Raw genomic sequence first — 15567 nt, 5'->3', positions numbered from 1 at the left:
TGTGTGTCTGGAGTTTGCATCTAAGAAGTACACATCCATTTCCCCATGTACTTGTAGATATGGTTTTTTCCTCTACTTTTTTACACTGATGGACTGATACTTACACAGTCCTTTTAAGCTTGTGTTTTTCGATGAGTAGTATATTGTGGACATTTGGTGATATAAAACAACTTCCTTTTTATTTTTAAAATATTTAGTTTTTATACAAAAGGCAGATTTGCAGAGAGAAAAGGAGAAGCAAAGAGAAATCTTCCATCTTCTAGCTCACTCCCCAAATGGCCACAATGGTCAGGCTGGAGCTGCATCCGAAGCCAGAAGCCTGGAGCTTCCTCCAGGTGTCCCACATGGGTGCAGGACTCCAAGGACCTGGACTGTCCTCTGCTGCCCTCCCAGATACATTAGCAGGGAGCCGGATCAGAAATGGAACAGCCAGGCCGTGAACTGGTTGGTGCCTGTATGGGCTTAACCTACTATGCCACAGTTCTGGCCCTGTGAACTTTTTAATGTATAGTATTTCAAAGTAGAGATTTATAGTCACTGATTTAACCAGATCTCTTTGTTGTTTCTTACTGCTGTTACATTGCTCTGAGCGAAATTGTTAGCTCAAAGAGTATGTTAAATCTCTTGGTAAATGTAGCCTGATTAACTGTCAAAAATTTGTAGCACTCTGCTACAAAAAATAGTTGAACATTCAGCCATACCTATATTTTGGGCTTTGTTAGCAAAGATACAATTTCAGTTAGATGGGATTTATAGTCAGTTTATTTTCTGGCAAGTTTTGTTGGCTAAATCTGGGGCTGGAGTTCACTGGGGGAGGAGGTTTGACTTGTAGCCCTGGCACAGGTAGCTGCATCGTTTGTAGGCGAATCCCACAGCTGAGCAGGGTCTTTGTTTCCCTTTCGGCTGGTGCTCAGGTGGCTGCTGGAAGGAGAAGTGTGAGATTATTCCAGTAAATTGTTCTCACACTTTTATCCAAGAATTTGCGCATTGTCTTTCCTTAAAAGGAAGTGTTATGTAAGCTGATGGTTTTTCTGTTTCTTCAGGTGTATAGAAATGAGAGCAGCGGCTTTTCCTCCTTTGACTTCTTGGCAGAAGATGGCTGCACTTTACTAGTCGGGCACTGGGATGGAAATGTGTCTCTGGTGGACAGGCGGACACCTGGAACTTCTTACGAGAAGCTCGTCAATTCTTCTTCAAGAAAAATAAGAACTGTTCATGTCCACCCAGTACAAAGACAGTATTTCATCACTGCAGGCTTGAGGTATGCTTTTTTTGTATAGTTTCTTTAATGCTTACTGATGTCATCCACTTGAATGGCAGAGAGATTGATTTTCTATCCGCTGGCTCACTCACTAGATGGCTGCAGCCACCATGCTTGAGGCCTGGCTGAAGCCACAAGTCTGAAACTCCATCTGGGTTTTGCCACATGACTGGCAAGGGTGCAGACACCTGAGCCATCATCAGTTGCTTCCCAAGCTGCATTGGGCGAAAGTTGAATGGAAAGTACAACAGCTGAGAAGCAGATTTACACTCTGATGTGGATTGCAGGCATTGCAGGCAGTGGGTTAACCTATTGTGCTGTAACACCCACCCCATTGGGGCCTTTAAATTTCACAAATCACAGTTTACTTCGGTTGTTAAAGATATTGGACTCCAGAGATACTCCAGAGAACAAATAATTTTATTTTCCACATTGCTTGATTCTTTCTTTAAGTGAGATATTTTCTTAAAGATTTATGTATTTTTTTTTAAAGATTTATTTATTTTATTACAGTCAGATATACAGAGATGAGGAGAGACAGAGAGGAAGATCTTCCATCTGATGTTTCACTCCCCAAGTGAGCCACAAAGGGCCGGTACACGCCAGTCCGAAGCCAGGAACCTGGAACCTCCTCCGGGTCTCCCACACGGGTGGGATGCATTGGGCCGTCCTGGACTGCTTTCCCAGGCCACAAGCAGGGAGCTGGATGGGAAGTGGAGCTGCCGGGATTAGAACCGGCGCCCATATGGGATCCCGGGACTTTCAAGGCGAGGACTTTAGCCGCTAGGCCACGCCGCCGGGCCCAAAGATTTATGTATTTGAAAGGCAGAGTGACAGAGCTTACCTGTGGTGATTCACTCCCCAGCTGGGCTGGACTAGTCCTAAGCCAGGGTCCAGGAACTCCATGTGGATGGTAACTCCCCTGCAGTCAGGTCGTCCTCTGCTGTGCTCCCAGATGCATTAGCCGTGAGCTAGAAGTGGACTCAGACCTACATTCTGATACAGGTTGTAGGCAAGGTAAGTGGCAGCTTAATGTGCTGTACTACAACATTAATGACAAGTGGTTTTTCTTTTTATGAGAAATGCTTTTGGATTTAATCGAGAATGTATTGAAATATACATTTTTTCCTTGATGTTATGTGTATTGAGGTTTTGTGAGAAGAAACTTAAATTGTACTAATTGGAAGAATGTTATATGTAATCTGTCATGTATTGGCCCGTGTACCTTGTGTTTGTGGCAAAACTGGAAAACCATTTAGTCTGTACACTCACAGGGTTCCTGTCGCTGCCATAGTTTTGGACTTTTCTCATGTTTTACCTATACCAGTTTGTAGGATTTGTGCAGGTTGGAGAATTTTGTACTGCATGTCTTGTAGCAGCACTGGCAATTTTCTTCCCATTGCAGTGATGTTCATATTTACGATGCAAGGAACCTGAAGCCCAGAAGTCGGCCTTTGGTGGCTGTGACCGAGCATCCCAAGAGCATTGCTTCTGCCTACTTCTCACCTCTCACCGGCAACAGGGTGGTGACCACGTGCGCTGACTGTAAGCTGAGGTAAGCCGACAAGACAGAGGTGTGTGACTGAGAAGGACGAGAGCTACTGTGTCAGTGAACCATCTGCTCTGCTTACTGCTGTCTCCCTGTTTAGTTGCTGATATTGTGGTTTGGATTCCATAGCTCGGTTCCTGAAGACCAGTACCCTGTCCCTAATGGCTTTTTCCTGGAGACGGGCAGGGAGGATCTGTGGCTGCCGTGGGAGTCAGTGGTCAGGCTACCTGTCAGCCCTGGGTAGCCTGACTTGTGTATCTTGTAAAGGAAGTAGTTTTTTAAAAAAGATTCATTCATTTAGTTTATTGGAAAGTCAGATTTACAGAGAGAAAGAGAAATAAAGATCCTGCATTTGCTGGTTCACTCCTTAAATGGCCACAGCGGGCAGAGTTGAGCCGATCCAATCTGAAGCCAGGAGCCTCTTCTGGGTCTTCCATGCAGGTATTGGAGCTAAACACTTTGGGCCATCCTCTGATGCTTTTCTAGGCCATAAAGAGGGAGTTGGATGGGAAGTAGGGCAGCTGGGGCATCAACAGGCACCCGTATGGAGTCCTGGTGTTTGCAAGTGGAGGATTAGCCAGTCAAGCCATTGCACCAGGCCTCCTGCAAAGGAGATAATTTTAGGGGCCAGCATGATGGCTTAACTGGCTTTTCCTCCATCTTCAAGCACCAGCATCCCAAATGGGCTGGTTCCTGTCCTGGCAGTGGATGGTGGCCCAAAGACTTGCAACCCTGCATCTGGATGGGAGACCCAGAAGAGGCTCAAGGCTCTTAAGGGGTTCAGCTTGGCTCAGCTCTGACCATTTGGTGAGTGAAGCAGCAGATAGAATAGCTTTCTCAGTTTCTCCTTCTCTCTATGAATCTGCCTTTCCAACAAAAATGGTTTTTTAAAGTAGATAATTTTAGCAGAGGGAGAAGCTCCTATTTAGGGGACAGTTAAGTCTACAAGTGAGGTACTGAATGGAAATTGCAGACTTCCAGACCATGGGCAGGCAAAAAAACAAAAAAAAAATAGCAAAAATTTGGCTTCTATACAAACTGTTAGACACATATTTGTATGGTTTTAGAATCTTAACTTTATTTTTATTTATTTTTTTAAACATTTATTTTTATTACAAAGTCAGGTGCACAGAGAGGAGGAGAGACAGAGGAAGATCCTCCATCCTATGATTCGCTCCCCAAGTGAGCGCAATGGCCGGTGCTGTGACAATCTGGAGCCAGGAGCCAGGAACCTCTTCCAGGTCTCCCACACAGGTGCAGGGTCCCAAAGCTTTGGGCCATCCTCGACTGCTTTCCCAGACCACAAGCAGGGAGCTGGATGGGAAGTGGAGTTGCCGGGATTAGAACCGGCGCCCATATGGGATCCCGGTGCATTCAAGGCGAGGACTTCAGCCGCTAGGCCACAGTGCCAGTCCCAGAATCCTAACTTTATAGAGCTGTTTCCTTAAAAGTGAATTTTAAAATGTATATTAAACCAATTGGTCACAAAAACTAAACAATATTGATAAAATGTGAGGAATCATCAAAGGAAAATGATTTTTTTCTAGAAATCCTGATCTTTTTTCAAAATTGGAAGTTCCTTTCAGCTTATGTGATTTGGGATTCATTCATTATTCATTCAAAAAGTGTCTCCTGAACACATACCATGGGCTTGTCTCCAGAATGGTTCCAAGTTTCTGCCCGTTTATAAGAGCATGGTCGGTGGTACATGACAGGTACTCACAGTTCCCATCGGGTTGTGAGCATTACCAGGTGGGACAGGTGGTAGAGTAGGGAAGTTGGTCACCACGCAACAGCACGTGTGTGTCCTTATTCCCCATGTAGTTTCCTTTGTCTCGGGGGCTGTGTGTTTCTCATTCCTAACTCATGCACTCTGCTGAGTTTATTGTTTCATTAACTGGTAGTGATTTGCCTTTCTGGTTGTCTCATTATTAAGTTGTAATGCCAAGAAGCCGTGTTGGGACTATGCCAAGGCACAAAGAGCAGAGGGAGGGGTGTGTTTTGTTTCCTTCTGCCGTGGTCTTCAGTGGAAGGCTCTGGACTCCTTTCCTTGGTTGCTGGCCAGTCTTACCAACACCTGGAAATGAGACTCAGATCAAACGAGTCTCAGTGGGACTGCTGTTGCTACATGCGTACACTTTTAGATAACCTGTGCACGTTTAAATTTAATTCCTTGTTTATGTTTCATTTTACTGTGAATCTGAATGTAACTTTACAGCCCACCCAAACACTTTAGAATGTACTTTTTAAACTTTGGAGTCATAGTATGTACATAAATTATTCCCACACTGAACTTTAAGCAGTGAATTTTAACAGTCTTTATAGCTTTACTAGTTGAAGTTTATTAGAGCCCAAGCCTATGTATTTTTAAGTTAATCCTTTTTCATAGAATGAACCCATGAGAACCTGGGTCAGTACTGATGTTATTTCAGACATTCTGTGAGAGACAGTGGAGTGAGTGCTGCTCTCACCTGGTTGCTGTCTTGCAGGGTCTTTGACAGCAGCTCTGTGTGCTCCCGAATGCCGCTGCTCAGCACCATCAGGTAAGATCCACGGGCTGAAGGATGCAGAGCCTTGTGGGAGGGCAGAGGTGAGGCTGATGTGCAGGGGGCGTAGCAGGCCTGCTTTCCTTACACATTGTGTAAGTGCCCCGGTTTGTAGCTCCTATTCAGGTTCTTGTGTCTATAAAGAGCTTCAAACTTCTAGTCTGTCGCTGTTCTCTGCAGGTGGGGGTTATTTTTGGTTAAGGTTAATGACTTTATTCTGACCTGAATTACTCCTGTTACTTTATTAAAGAGGACAGTTACTAGTCACTTGCTCATGAGGTTATCTAAAGTGTTTGTTTATTCTGGTCCTAAGGGGCTTCCCCAGTGTCTGTCTGTTTGTTTGAGTACTCTCTTCTTGGATCTGCTAGTTCAAGTGTGTGGGTGTATTTTACATCAAATGTAACCCAATACCTTCTAGATACTCCTCTTTATCAGTATTAATGAAATTGGGGATGGAATGTGTAATGTATATTAACTCTTTACAAGTTTACAATTTGTAGAGACTGCATTTCTTCTTTGGTATGTTTGTTTCCTTTCTCAGAATTTTTTCAGGTCTATCCAAACTTTAGTTTTTCAGTTATTTTTCATGTCAACAGTTTATTTGACAAAATCTGTATTGTGTAGTCCATATTGTTTTCAAATATGTATACGTTGTGGAATAGCTAAAATGAGCCAACTGACATGTTATGTCACATGCCTACCTTTTTTTGTGATGAGAACATTTAAAAATTTTTTGCCATAGTGATTTTTTTTTAAAAAAAGATTTATTTTTATTGTAAAGTCAGATATACAGAGAGAAGGAGAGACAGAAAGGAAGATCTTCTGTCTGCTGATTCACTTCCTAAGTGGCTGCAACAGCTGGAGCTGAGCTGAGCCAAAGTCAGGAGCTGCTTCCAGGTCTGCCACGTGGGTGCAGGGTCCCAAGGCCTTGGGGTCATCCTCCACTGCTTTCCCAGGCCACAAGCAGGGAGCTAGATGGGAAGCAGTGCCGCTGGGATTAGAACTGGCATCTATATGGGATCCTGGCACATTCAAGGTGAGGACTTTAGCCACCAGGCTACTATGCCGGGCCCTGCTTCAGTGATGTTCAATGATACATTGTTGTATCTGCACTAATTGTGTTTTACAATGTAATATATATATATATTTTAATTAGAAAGGCAGATTTAGGTAGAGGAGAGACAGATCTTCCATCTGCTGGTTCACTCCCCAAACAGTCACAATGGCTGAAGTTGAGCTGATTCAAAGCTAGGAGGCAGGAGCCTCTGGATCTCTCATGTGGGTGCAGGGTTCCAATTAGGCCATCCTGCACTGCTTCCCAGGCCATAAGCAGAGAGCTGGATGGGAAGTGGAGCAGCTGGGGCTTGAACCTCTACCCCTATGGGATGCCAGCACTTGCTGAGGCTTAGCCAATTGAACCATCATTCTCTCCCCATCTCTCTCTTTCTCTCTCTCTCTTTCTCTCTCTCTCTCTCTCTCTCTCTCCCTCCCTCTCCCTCTCTCTCCCTTTCTCTTTGTAAAGATTTATTTTTTATTTGAAAGGCAGATTTACAGAGTGGGAAGGAGAGACAGTAATATCTTCCACTATTGGTTTACTCCCAAGTGGCCACAATGATTAAAACTGGGCCTTTGGTGGCATGGCCTAGTGGCTAAAGTCCTCGCCTTGAACAGGATCCCATATGGGCGCCGATTCTAATCCTGGCAGCTCCACTTCCCATCCAGCTCCCTGCTTGTGGCCTGGGAAAGCAGTCGAGGATGGCCCAAAGCCTTGGGACCCTGCACCCGCGTGGGAGACCTGGAAGAGGTTCCAGGTTCCCGGCATCGGATCGGCGCAGTATTGGCTGTTGCAGTCACTTTGGGAGTGAATTATCAGAGGGAAGATCTTCCTCTCTGTCTCTCCTTTTCTCTGTATATCTGATTTTGTAATAAAAGTAAATCTCAAAACAAAACAAAACAAAACTGGGTCTTTCCCAAACCAGAAACATGGAGGTTCTTCTGGGTTCCCAGGTGGGTGCAGGGGTCCAAGGACCTGAGCCATCTTGTGCTTTCCCTAGGCACAGCAGCAAGCAGCTGGATCAGAAGTGGAACAGGTGAGACTTATAACGGTTCCCATATGGGATTCAGGTGTTACAGGTGGAGGCTGAATCTAGGCCATGGTGCTGGCCCAAGATTCCTTTATTTTAAAGCTAGAATGATAAACCTGCATGGTGTCACTGGGTGGTGCTTGGTTAGGCTGCAAGCTTGTTCTTGGTCCATGGTAGTAACAGGTCCCTGAGCACTCAGGCCAGCCTGTGTGGCTTTGCCGAGTACAGTTGTAGGGAGCTGGACCAGAAGCTGAGCAGCCAGGACCTGAACTAGTGCTCATATGGGAAACTGGTCACTTCACTTTTAAGAAGTTTTCTAATATTATTTCTCTAATGATTTATTCTTCATTTTCCTGAACTGTTAGTTGAATATTGAAGTAGTAAAAAAAAAATAAAAATTCCAAGACATTGTCTAGTTTTTTTTTTTTGTTCATATGTTGATGTTTTTGTCCTGATTTCCAAATTTTCTTCACTCCTTTTTAATGTATTTTAAAATACGTTACCAAGTTGCTTCATGTTCTTAAACCCTTCCTTCCTGTGGTACTTTGCTCTTATTTCTTACTCTATTTTCTGTGCTGTAGCTGAGTGCCACACACTGGGTAATCCACGGAGAACAGATACTGGGGAGTTTGTGCATTCAGCTCCTAGCTCGGGAAGCTGGTCCTCTAAGGGCTTTACACTGGCATGTGCTCATGATTTAGTGAGGGGACCTCATTAAAATCATCACATAGCAGGAGTGTTGCCTGATTTTCATAACAAAAAGTTCTGCTAATGACGTATTTAACCATGAATGGATTAATCCATTCATTAGGGAAAAACGGCCAGGCTGAAGCTAGTAAGGACAGACTCCACTTGGGTCTCCTGCATGGTGGCAGGGGCCCAAGTGTTTGAGCCATCGTCTGCTGTTTTGGGGGCTGTGTAGCTGGGACTCATACTAGTGATGTGCTTAACCCACTGCACTGTGACACCTACCCCTGTTATTTTGTTCAAGATGACTGAGTGTTGGGCTGTTTGTGGTTCCATATGAATGTTAGTATTGTTTTTCCTATTTCTATTGAAACTGTCATTGGTAGTATGCTAGAGTGCATTGAAGCTATAGATTGCTTTCAATAGTTGGACATTTTAACAACATTACATCCTTCTGTAAGCCTAGGATGTCTTTCTATTTATTTATATCTTTGACTTTTAGCAATATTTGGTAGTTTTAAGAGCAGAAGCCTTTCATCTCTGGTTTATTCTCCCATATTTTATTCTTTTTGAAGCTTGTATTATTCCACTTTTGATAGTAATCAAAGCAGAGTTTCTGAGACAGGGTACTTAGGAAAGAAAAGTGCAGTTTATTTAGCTTGTAGTTTTATAGCTCAAGTTCAAGATGGAGTGTCCCCACTGGTTGGGTGTTCGGTGAGGGCAGTGGTGGAGTGTGTATGGAGGAAGGATCACATGGGGAGCTAGGCCGCAGAGCGAGCATGGGCCAAGTGCAGGCTTACATAGTCATCTTCTAATAAGTCCCTTGAGAGCTGCCTTCTGAGCACTTGCCCTCGGTTATGTCAGAGAGCACGCACTCGCCTCTAGCTCCTGTACTCCAGGGTTAGAATAACTTTCCATCCTCTTAGTGCCATTATCTTACTATTTTAAAGGCTGAATTACAGAGAGGGAGAGATTGAGATCTTCCATTTACTGGTTCACTCCCTAAATGGCTGCAATAGCCAGAGCTAAGCTGGTAAGAAGCCAGGAGCCTAAAGCCTCTTCCAGATCTCCTGTCGGGTGCAGAGAACCAAGGACTTGGACCATCTTCTGCTATTCTCCCAGGCTCATTAGGAGGGAGCTGGATCAGAACTGGAGCAGCCAGGACTTGAAATGGCGCCCATATGGGATACTGGCACCACATGCAGAGGCTTAATGTGCTAGGTCATGCCACATGTCCTGTGTCATTAACTTATTTTTTAATATTCTTTTTAATATTGTTTATACAGTTAAGAGGGATGCATACCCACGTGGACCTGTGATTAGGGTAGCTGGGTCGAGGTATGGAAGAAGGTGGATGGGACAAATGTTTCAGGGTTTTTTTCTCTTGTGTCTGAAGGGGAGGAGGGGGCAAGGGCTGCTCCTTACTATCAGACACTGTCTGCACCTCACGGTGGGGGATGGTCATTTGATGATAGCTTAGAGACCCTGACATGGGGAAGGGTGTTCTGCTGGTATTATTTGAGTGGTTTTGATAGTTCTGAGATATTGTCGGCTTTGTTGCACCAGGGCTGAGAAAATCTTTCCAAGGTCTGTTGGCTGACCAGGTCCACTTTAGTGCATTCACAGATCCAGAACATTGTTGCAAAGCTTAGCCAGGAGAGCCGTCCAACTTGTTCTGCTTTCCACCCTCTGATGAGAGTCAGGGTTCCTGGCCGGCCTCCGTGAGCTGCTGACTTGTCCCTCATCTGGGGCTGCTGTCCACTGCACAGGCAGCAGCAACTGAGGAGGTCCAGTCAGTAACTCACGACGTAAGACTTGGGGTTTAAACCTCTGCATGAATTTTGGGCCAAACCATATTCAAATGCTAGAAATGCTATGTAAATAGCATTTTTTTAATTAAAAAAAAAAGATTTATTTATTTGCAAGGTAGAGTAACAGAATAAGGGTGAGAGCACACTCTGCAGTCGGATGGTTCTGTTCCTGGATTCCTGCAGCTGCCAGGCCTGGATCCTGCCAAAGGCAGGAACCAGGGTCTCCATCAAGGCCCCCGACGTGGGTGTACCCTGGCATGCAGGGGTATTCAAGCGATTTTCTGCTGCCTTCCCAGGCGTGTTAGCAGCATCTGGGACTTGGACCTGACGTGCTGATATCGAATGCCAGTGTTGCAAGTGGTAGCTTATACAGTAATGTATCACACACCAGCCCCTTAATTTCCTTTTTTGGGGGGGGTGGTGGTGGAAGGAGTTTGTTTATAAAAATTTATTAATTTTGAAATTGGGAGTTGCAAAGAGAGGGTAAGACACATATTTTTTGTCTACTGGTTCATTTCCCGGATGACTGCAGTGGCCAGGGCTGGGTCAGGCTGAAGCCAGGAGCTTCCTCTGGGTCTCCCACGCGGGTCAGGGTCCCAAGGCTTTGGGCCATACTCAACTGCTTTCCCAGGCCACAAGCAGGGAGCTGGATGGGAAGTGGAGCTGCCTCAGGGATACGAAATCAGTGCCCAAATGGGATTCTGGCACATGTAAGGCGAGGACTTTAGCCTAGGCCACTGCGCCAGGGCCCCAAAATCTACTTTTTAAATAAAAATGAACCTTTTTTTTTTTTTTAAGGAAAAGCTAATTTTGTATGTTAATTCTATGTCTTACAAATTTATTGAAATTACGTAAGAGTTTTTTGTTTTATTTGAAGTTTTTAGAGTTCTACACAGGACATTATGATATTTGTAAACCTAGCTTCTTCATTTGGATGCCTTTTTTTCTTGTCTGGCTGCCCCAGCTTGGACTTCCAGTGCAGCGTCAGAGTGGTAAAGATGGGTAGCTTTGCTTTGTTTTTGGTCTTAGAGGCAAAGCTCACAGTCTTTCACCATGGAATGTGTTAGCTGTGGGCTTTGGATACATTGGCTCTGTGATGTGGAGATGGTTTCTTTCTAAGTGTGTGAAGTGTTTATCAGGAAGAGGCATTGAATTTTGGCACTTTTTCTGTGTCGGCTGAGATGATCATGCACTTTGTCCTTCATTCCGTTATGTGGTCTGTGACACTGGTTTTTGTTATGTTGAACCATCCTGACATCCCATTGGGTTATGATGTGTAAACCTTTTAATGTCCTGTGAAACTTGGTTCTTAGTTGAGGATTTTTGCATCAGTATTCACCAGGAATGTCAGTTTGTAGTTTTTATTGTCTTTGCCTGCTTTTGGTATCAGGGTTATGCTAGCCTCAGGATGAATTGGGGTAAGTTTCCTCTTCAAAAGGCTAAGGAGTATTGGTGTTAATTATTTTATTTTACAAGATTTATTTACTTTTATCAGAAAGGCAGAATTGCAGAGAGAGGGAGAGACAGATCTTTCATACACTGGTTCACTCCCAAAATGATGTCAATGGCCAGAGTGGAGCCGACCCGAAGCCAGGAGCCTTTTTTGGTCTCCTAAGTGGGTGTGTGGCTCCAAAGGCTTCGGTCCATCCTCCATTGCTTTCCCAGGCTGCAAGCAGGGACCTGGATGGGAAGTGGAACAGCAGGGACTCAAACACTTAAATGGGGTGGTGCTCTTGGGTGGAGAATTAGTCAGTTAAGCCATTGTGCTTGCCCCATTAGTGTTAAAATATTTAGTAAAACTCAACTCCATCAGGTCCTGGGTATTCTTTGTTGGGAGATTTTTGTCACCGCTTCAATCTCCTTACTAAAGTCTGTTTTTTTATTTCTTCACAAGTAAGTCTTGATAGATTTGTGTATTTCTAGGAAAAAATTTCTTCTAGATTTTTTGTTCTTTCATAATCCTTTTTTTGGTATCAGTTATATTCATCCCTTTGTTACTTTAGTTTTCTCTTTTTAAGATATATTTATAAGATAATATCAGAGAGAGAGAGAGAATCTTTCAGCAAATGGCTGCAATGGGCAGGGCTGGGCCAGGCCGGAGTCAGGTGCATGGTTCCGCCTCTGGGTCCACCATGTGGACACAAAGGGTCCATATTCTGCTGCTTTCCTAGATGCATTAAAGGGAGCTGGATCAGAAGAGGAGCAGCTGGGACTCGAACCAATGCCCATATGGTACGCTGGGTGTTGCAGACGGTGACTTAACCTGCTGAAGCACAATGCCAGCCCCTCTTTTTATCTTACGCTTAAAAATAGTCATTTTTGTTGCTCTTTTAACAAATAAAGACTTGGTGTTTTTTTTATTTTTTGTGCTTCATTTGTTTCTGTACTAATGTTTATTTCCATCTCCCTTCTGCTAACTTTTGTTTTACTTCTTTTCCTGGTTCCTTGATATGCAAATTTAGGTTTCTGATTTTTGAGATCTTTCTTTGAAAATGTAGTCACTCCTCTAAACTGTTTTCTTACCATAACTTGCGTCCCATAGATTTTGTTGTGCTTGCATTCTCATTTGTCTCCAGGTACTTTCTAATTTCTCTTGCAGTTCTCTAGTCCCACTTAGACTCTAAATGCATTGATTTTTAAAGCTGTAGGGGATATAAAATGGTTTCATGTTTGGTTATGAGGGGAATGCTAATAGGGGAAAGAGTAGAATTTCCCACTAAACAAAATTCACATATTCAACTGAGCTAGAATGGGCAGCAAAAAAGAGCACTTTTGCAGCAGGAAGCACCCAGCTCAGTGCCCGATGAAGAGAGAGAACGAAGACACGTCTGCCAGTGTGGGGAGGGTAAGATAAAGTTAGTGAGAATTCAGTAGCTGAATGAGAAGAAACTTGTTAGAGAAAACCAGCACTTGGGGGCAGTGCTGTTCTTTACCCTCAGTCAAATGCTACCTAGAGTCATTTAACATTTCCTTTTAAAATTTTCTTGTTTGGTCCCCACCAGGCACAACACTATCACTGGGCGATGGCTGACGAGGTTCCAGGCCGTGTGGGATCCTAAACAAGAAGATTGCTTTATAGTTGGCAGCATGGCCCATCCACGACGGGTAGAAGTCTTTCACGAGACAGGAAAGAGTGTCCATTCTTTTTTTGGTGGGGAGTGCCTTGCCTCTGTGTGCTCAATCAACTCCATGCACCCGACTCGGTATATTTTGGCTGGAGGGAATTCCAGTGGGAAGATACATGTTTTCATGGACTAAGCAAGTTGCTGAGGTTTCTGGTTTAGGAAGACTAATTGGTTCACACTGGAACTAAGAAACCTAGTGGCTCACGTTACTTAATGTTTATACTTGGCAAAAGGATGTATTTAGGAAATTGCTATATTAGTAAGACCTGTGAACAGGGAACATCATAGGAGCTTTTCTACAGGACAATGAGGGTGTATGTGAAATTAATGACCCAAATGGAGTAGTTTTGGCATTGGAAGTCCTGCTGCTCATTCGGGACGAAATTATAAGCCTTTGAATCGTCATCATTAGAAGTTTCTGTGATTGATGATATAGCTGTCATTCTATAGTGATGTGGACTTGTGATTTATTTTATAATTCAGAACATTTATTTCTAGATTCATAGTCCTGAAAGGTCTAATTGAGTGGCTTTGAAACATTTAAAAAAATTTTTTTTTTAATCCATGAGACCTGCATGCCGCCACCTCGAACTGAACTCTTCCACTAATTAATTCCCAGAAACTCTGGCTTGCCAGGGCAGGGCTTCATCCATGCATGCAGAGCCGCTGTGAGGCCAGGCAGGCAGTCCCCACCCTGGCATAGGCTGTGTGCCACAATCCCTTTGTCCCAGTGTAAGAGGGTCCCCGACTGGTGATGTAACTCTCTCACGGTCATGGCTAGTGTTTAAAAAGCTAAAACAAACAAAAAAAATTAGTAAGGAACAAAAAGCATACGTATTTTGGAAGATTTAATTACATATGTATATATATTTGTAGGCATATGTGTTTATGTATATTCTGGTATAAAATATATTTTCTTTAAAAGATTTATTTACTCATTTGAAAGGCAGAGTTATAGAGAGGGAGAGATAAACACTGAGGTCTTCCGTCTGCTAGTTCACTTCCCAGATGGTTCAACAGCCAGAGCTAAGCCATTCTGAAACCAGCGGCCAGGAGCTTCTTCCAGCCCTCCCACATGAGTGTAGGGTCTATGACCTTGGCCCGTTCTCAGCTGCTTTCTCAGGTGTACTATCGGGAAGCCAGAATGGAAGTGGAATAGTTAGAACTTGAAACAGCTCCTATATGGGATGCTTGTGCCAGACATCGATTTTACCCATAGGTTTGGCTCCAAAATATATATTTTTAAATTGCTGTGGTAGAGTCATAGAGAAGTGAAACCTTCTGCCTTCCAGTGTCTGTCTTAGACGACCTATCTTGAAAATCTGCAGAGCAAATTCAGTAGCCTGTTAAGTTTAGACCTTCATTCCTGCTCATATTTGAGGGAAGTGTTACATCACTTTTGGCATTTCTTTATAAAAATGTTTTCTTTTTAAAAGCTGTGGTAAGTTCAGTTGTCTGTTTTGGGGAGGGCAGCTGCTATTAATTTAACTTCTATCCAGCGTTTTTTATTGTCTATTGCAAACTGCTACTGAAAGACTTGTAGGTAGCTTCAGCTAATCCAAGAAGGAATGTTCTCATAATTCTGTATGACAGAAATAAAGTGATACGTAATTTCCTTGAAGAGTACTTTTTTTCTAAATAATTAATCTTGAAGCATTTGAAGTCTGGTTTAAGAATTGGTTGTGTGGATGTTAGTAAGGAAGAGGATGGATGCTACAGTAGCGAAGTTGGTAAGTGAGAGGCAACATTAACTGATGACGTGACCAAGGAAAGTAAAGATCAGTGAGGCTGAGTTACATGTCAGCTGTTGGGGAAATGGTGAAGGCGGCTTTAGGCCCCCTGTCTTACAGCAGTTCCATGTCATGGGTTTGAGTGTGGCTGGTAGCAGGTGCACTTTTGTTTTTAAATAAAGTTGAAAGCTATTCTGAATTAGTTTCATTGTTTAAGCTATGAATACTTGGTGATAGCTCCTTGGCCTCTGCAATAAATGTTAGCGACTTCTTGATGTTTCTTTTTTCATTCTTTCTTTCTTTTTACTTTTTGCCATTAAGCTCCATATGGCTGTTCTCTCTAAATCTGGTTTTACTTAAAAGAGTTATATTTTTTTGAGGCAACGCAGGAAGGAAGGAGAATGAGCAGGAATTTGTTCCTTGCTGATAAGCTTTATGATGGAGTAATTGTCTAAATCTAGAAAGTACATTAAAGGACAATGGTTTCCCTTAGGACATTCTTAAACTGTAACCTGTATTGAAAGACAGCTCTCCTAGGGACTCCATTGAGGCTTTCACTAGGCTGTGTGTCACGACTGCACCCTGCCTTTGGGATAAGCCTCTTTTGGAAGTTTGGCCTGCCTGGCATCTCTGGAGTACAGGAGGTGACTTTGGCTTTGTGGTGTCCAGCCTTTCAATATATGACCTCAGGGAAGTAACAGCTAGCCCTCCTTTTGGGGAGTGCTACAGAGAGTTGGTCAGACTAGCAGAGAATGCAGATGGTTAGGGATTGCA

General features: G+C 43.5%; 1 protein-coding gene across 2 annotated transcripts in view; it reads left to right on the top strand.

Moving 5' to 3' along the window:
- WDR76 (WD repeat domain 76) overlaps positions 1-15068 on the top strand; it is a 78896-nt gene extending 63828 nt beyond the window's left edge. For both annotated transcript variants that reach the window (XM_058665920.1, XM_058665919.1), the window contains exons 11-14: positions 1044-1261; positions 2667-2816; positions 5300-5353; positions 12941-15068. In XM_058665920.1, coding sequence (XP_058521903.1) covers positions 1044-1261; positions 2667-2816; positions 5300-5353; positions 12941-13196 — 678 coding nt within the window. In that variant the 3' untranslated portion in view covers positions 13197-15068. The remainder of the gene's footprint in view (positions 1-1043; positions 1262-2666; positions 2817-5299; positions 5354-12940) is intronic.
- The last annotated feature ends 499 nt before the right edge of the window (positions 15069-15567 follow it).

Source organism: Ochotona princeps, chromosome 6, assembly GCF_030435755.1.
Source record: "Ochotona princeps isolate mOchPri1 chromosome 6, mOchPri1.hap1, whole genome shotgun sequence".
In the NCBI taxonomy this organism is placed as follows: Eukaryota; Metazoa; Chordata; class Mammalia; order Lagomorpha; family Ochotonidae; genus Ochotona; species Ochotona princeps.
The sequence above is the reverse complement of the archived record's forward strand: the minus strand, read 5'-3'. Positions and strand labels throughout refer to the sequence as shown.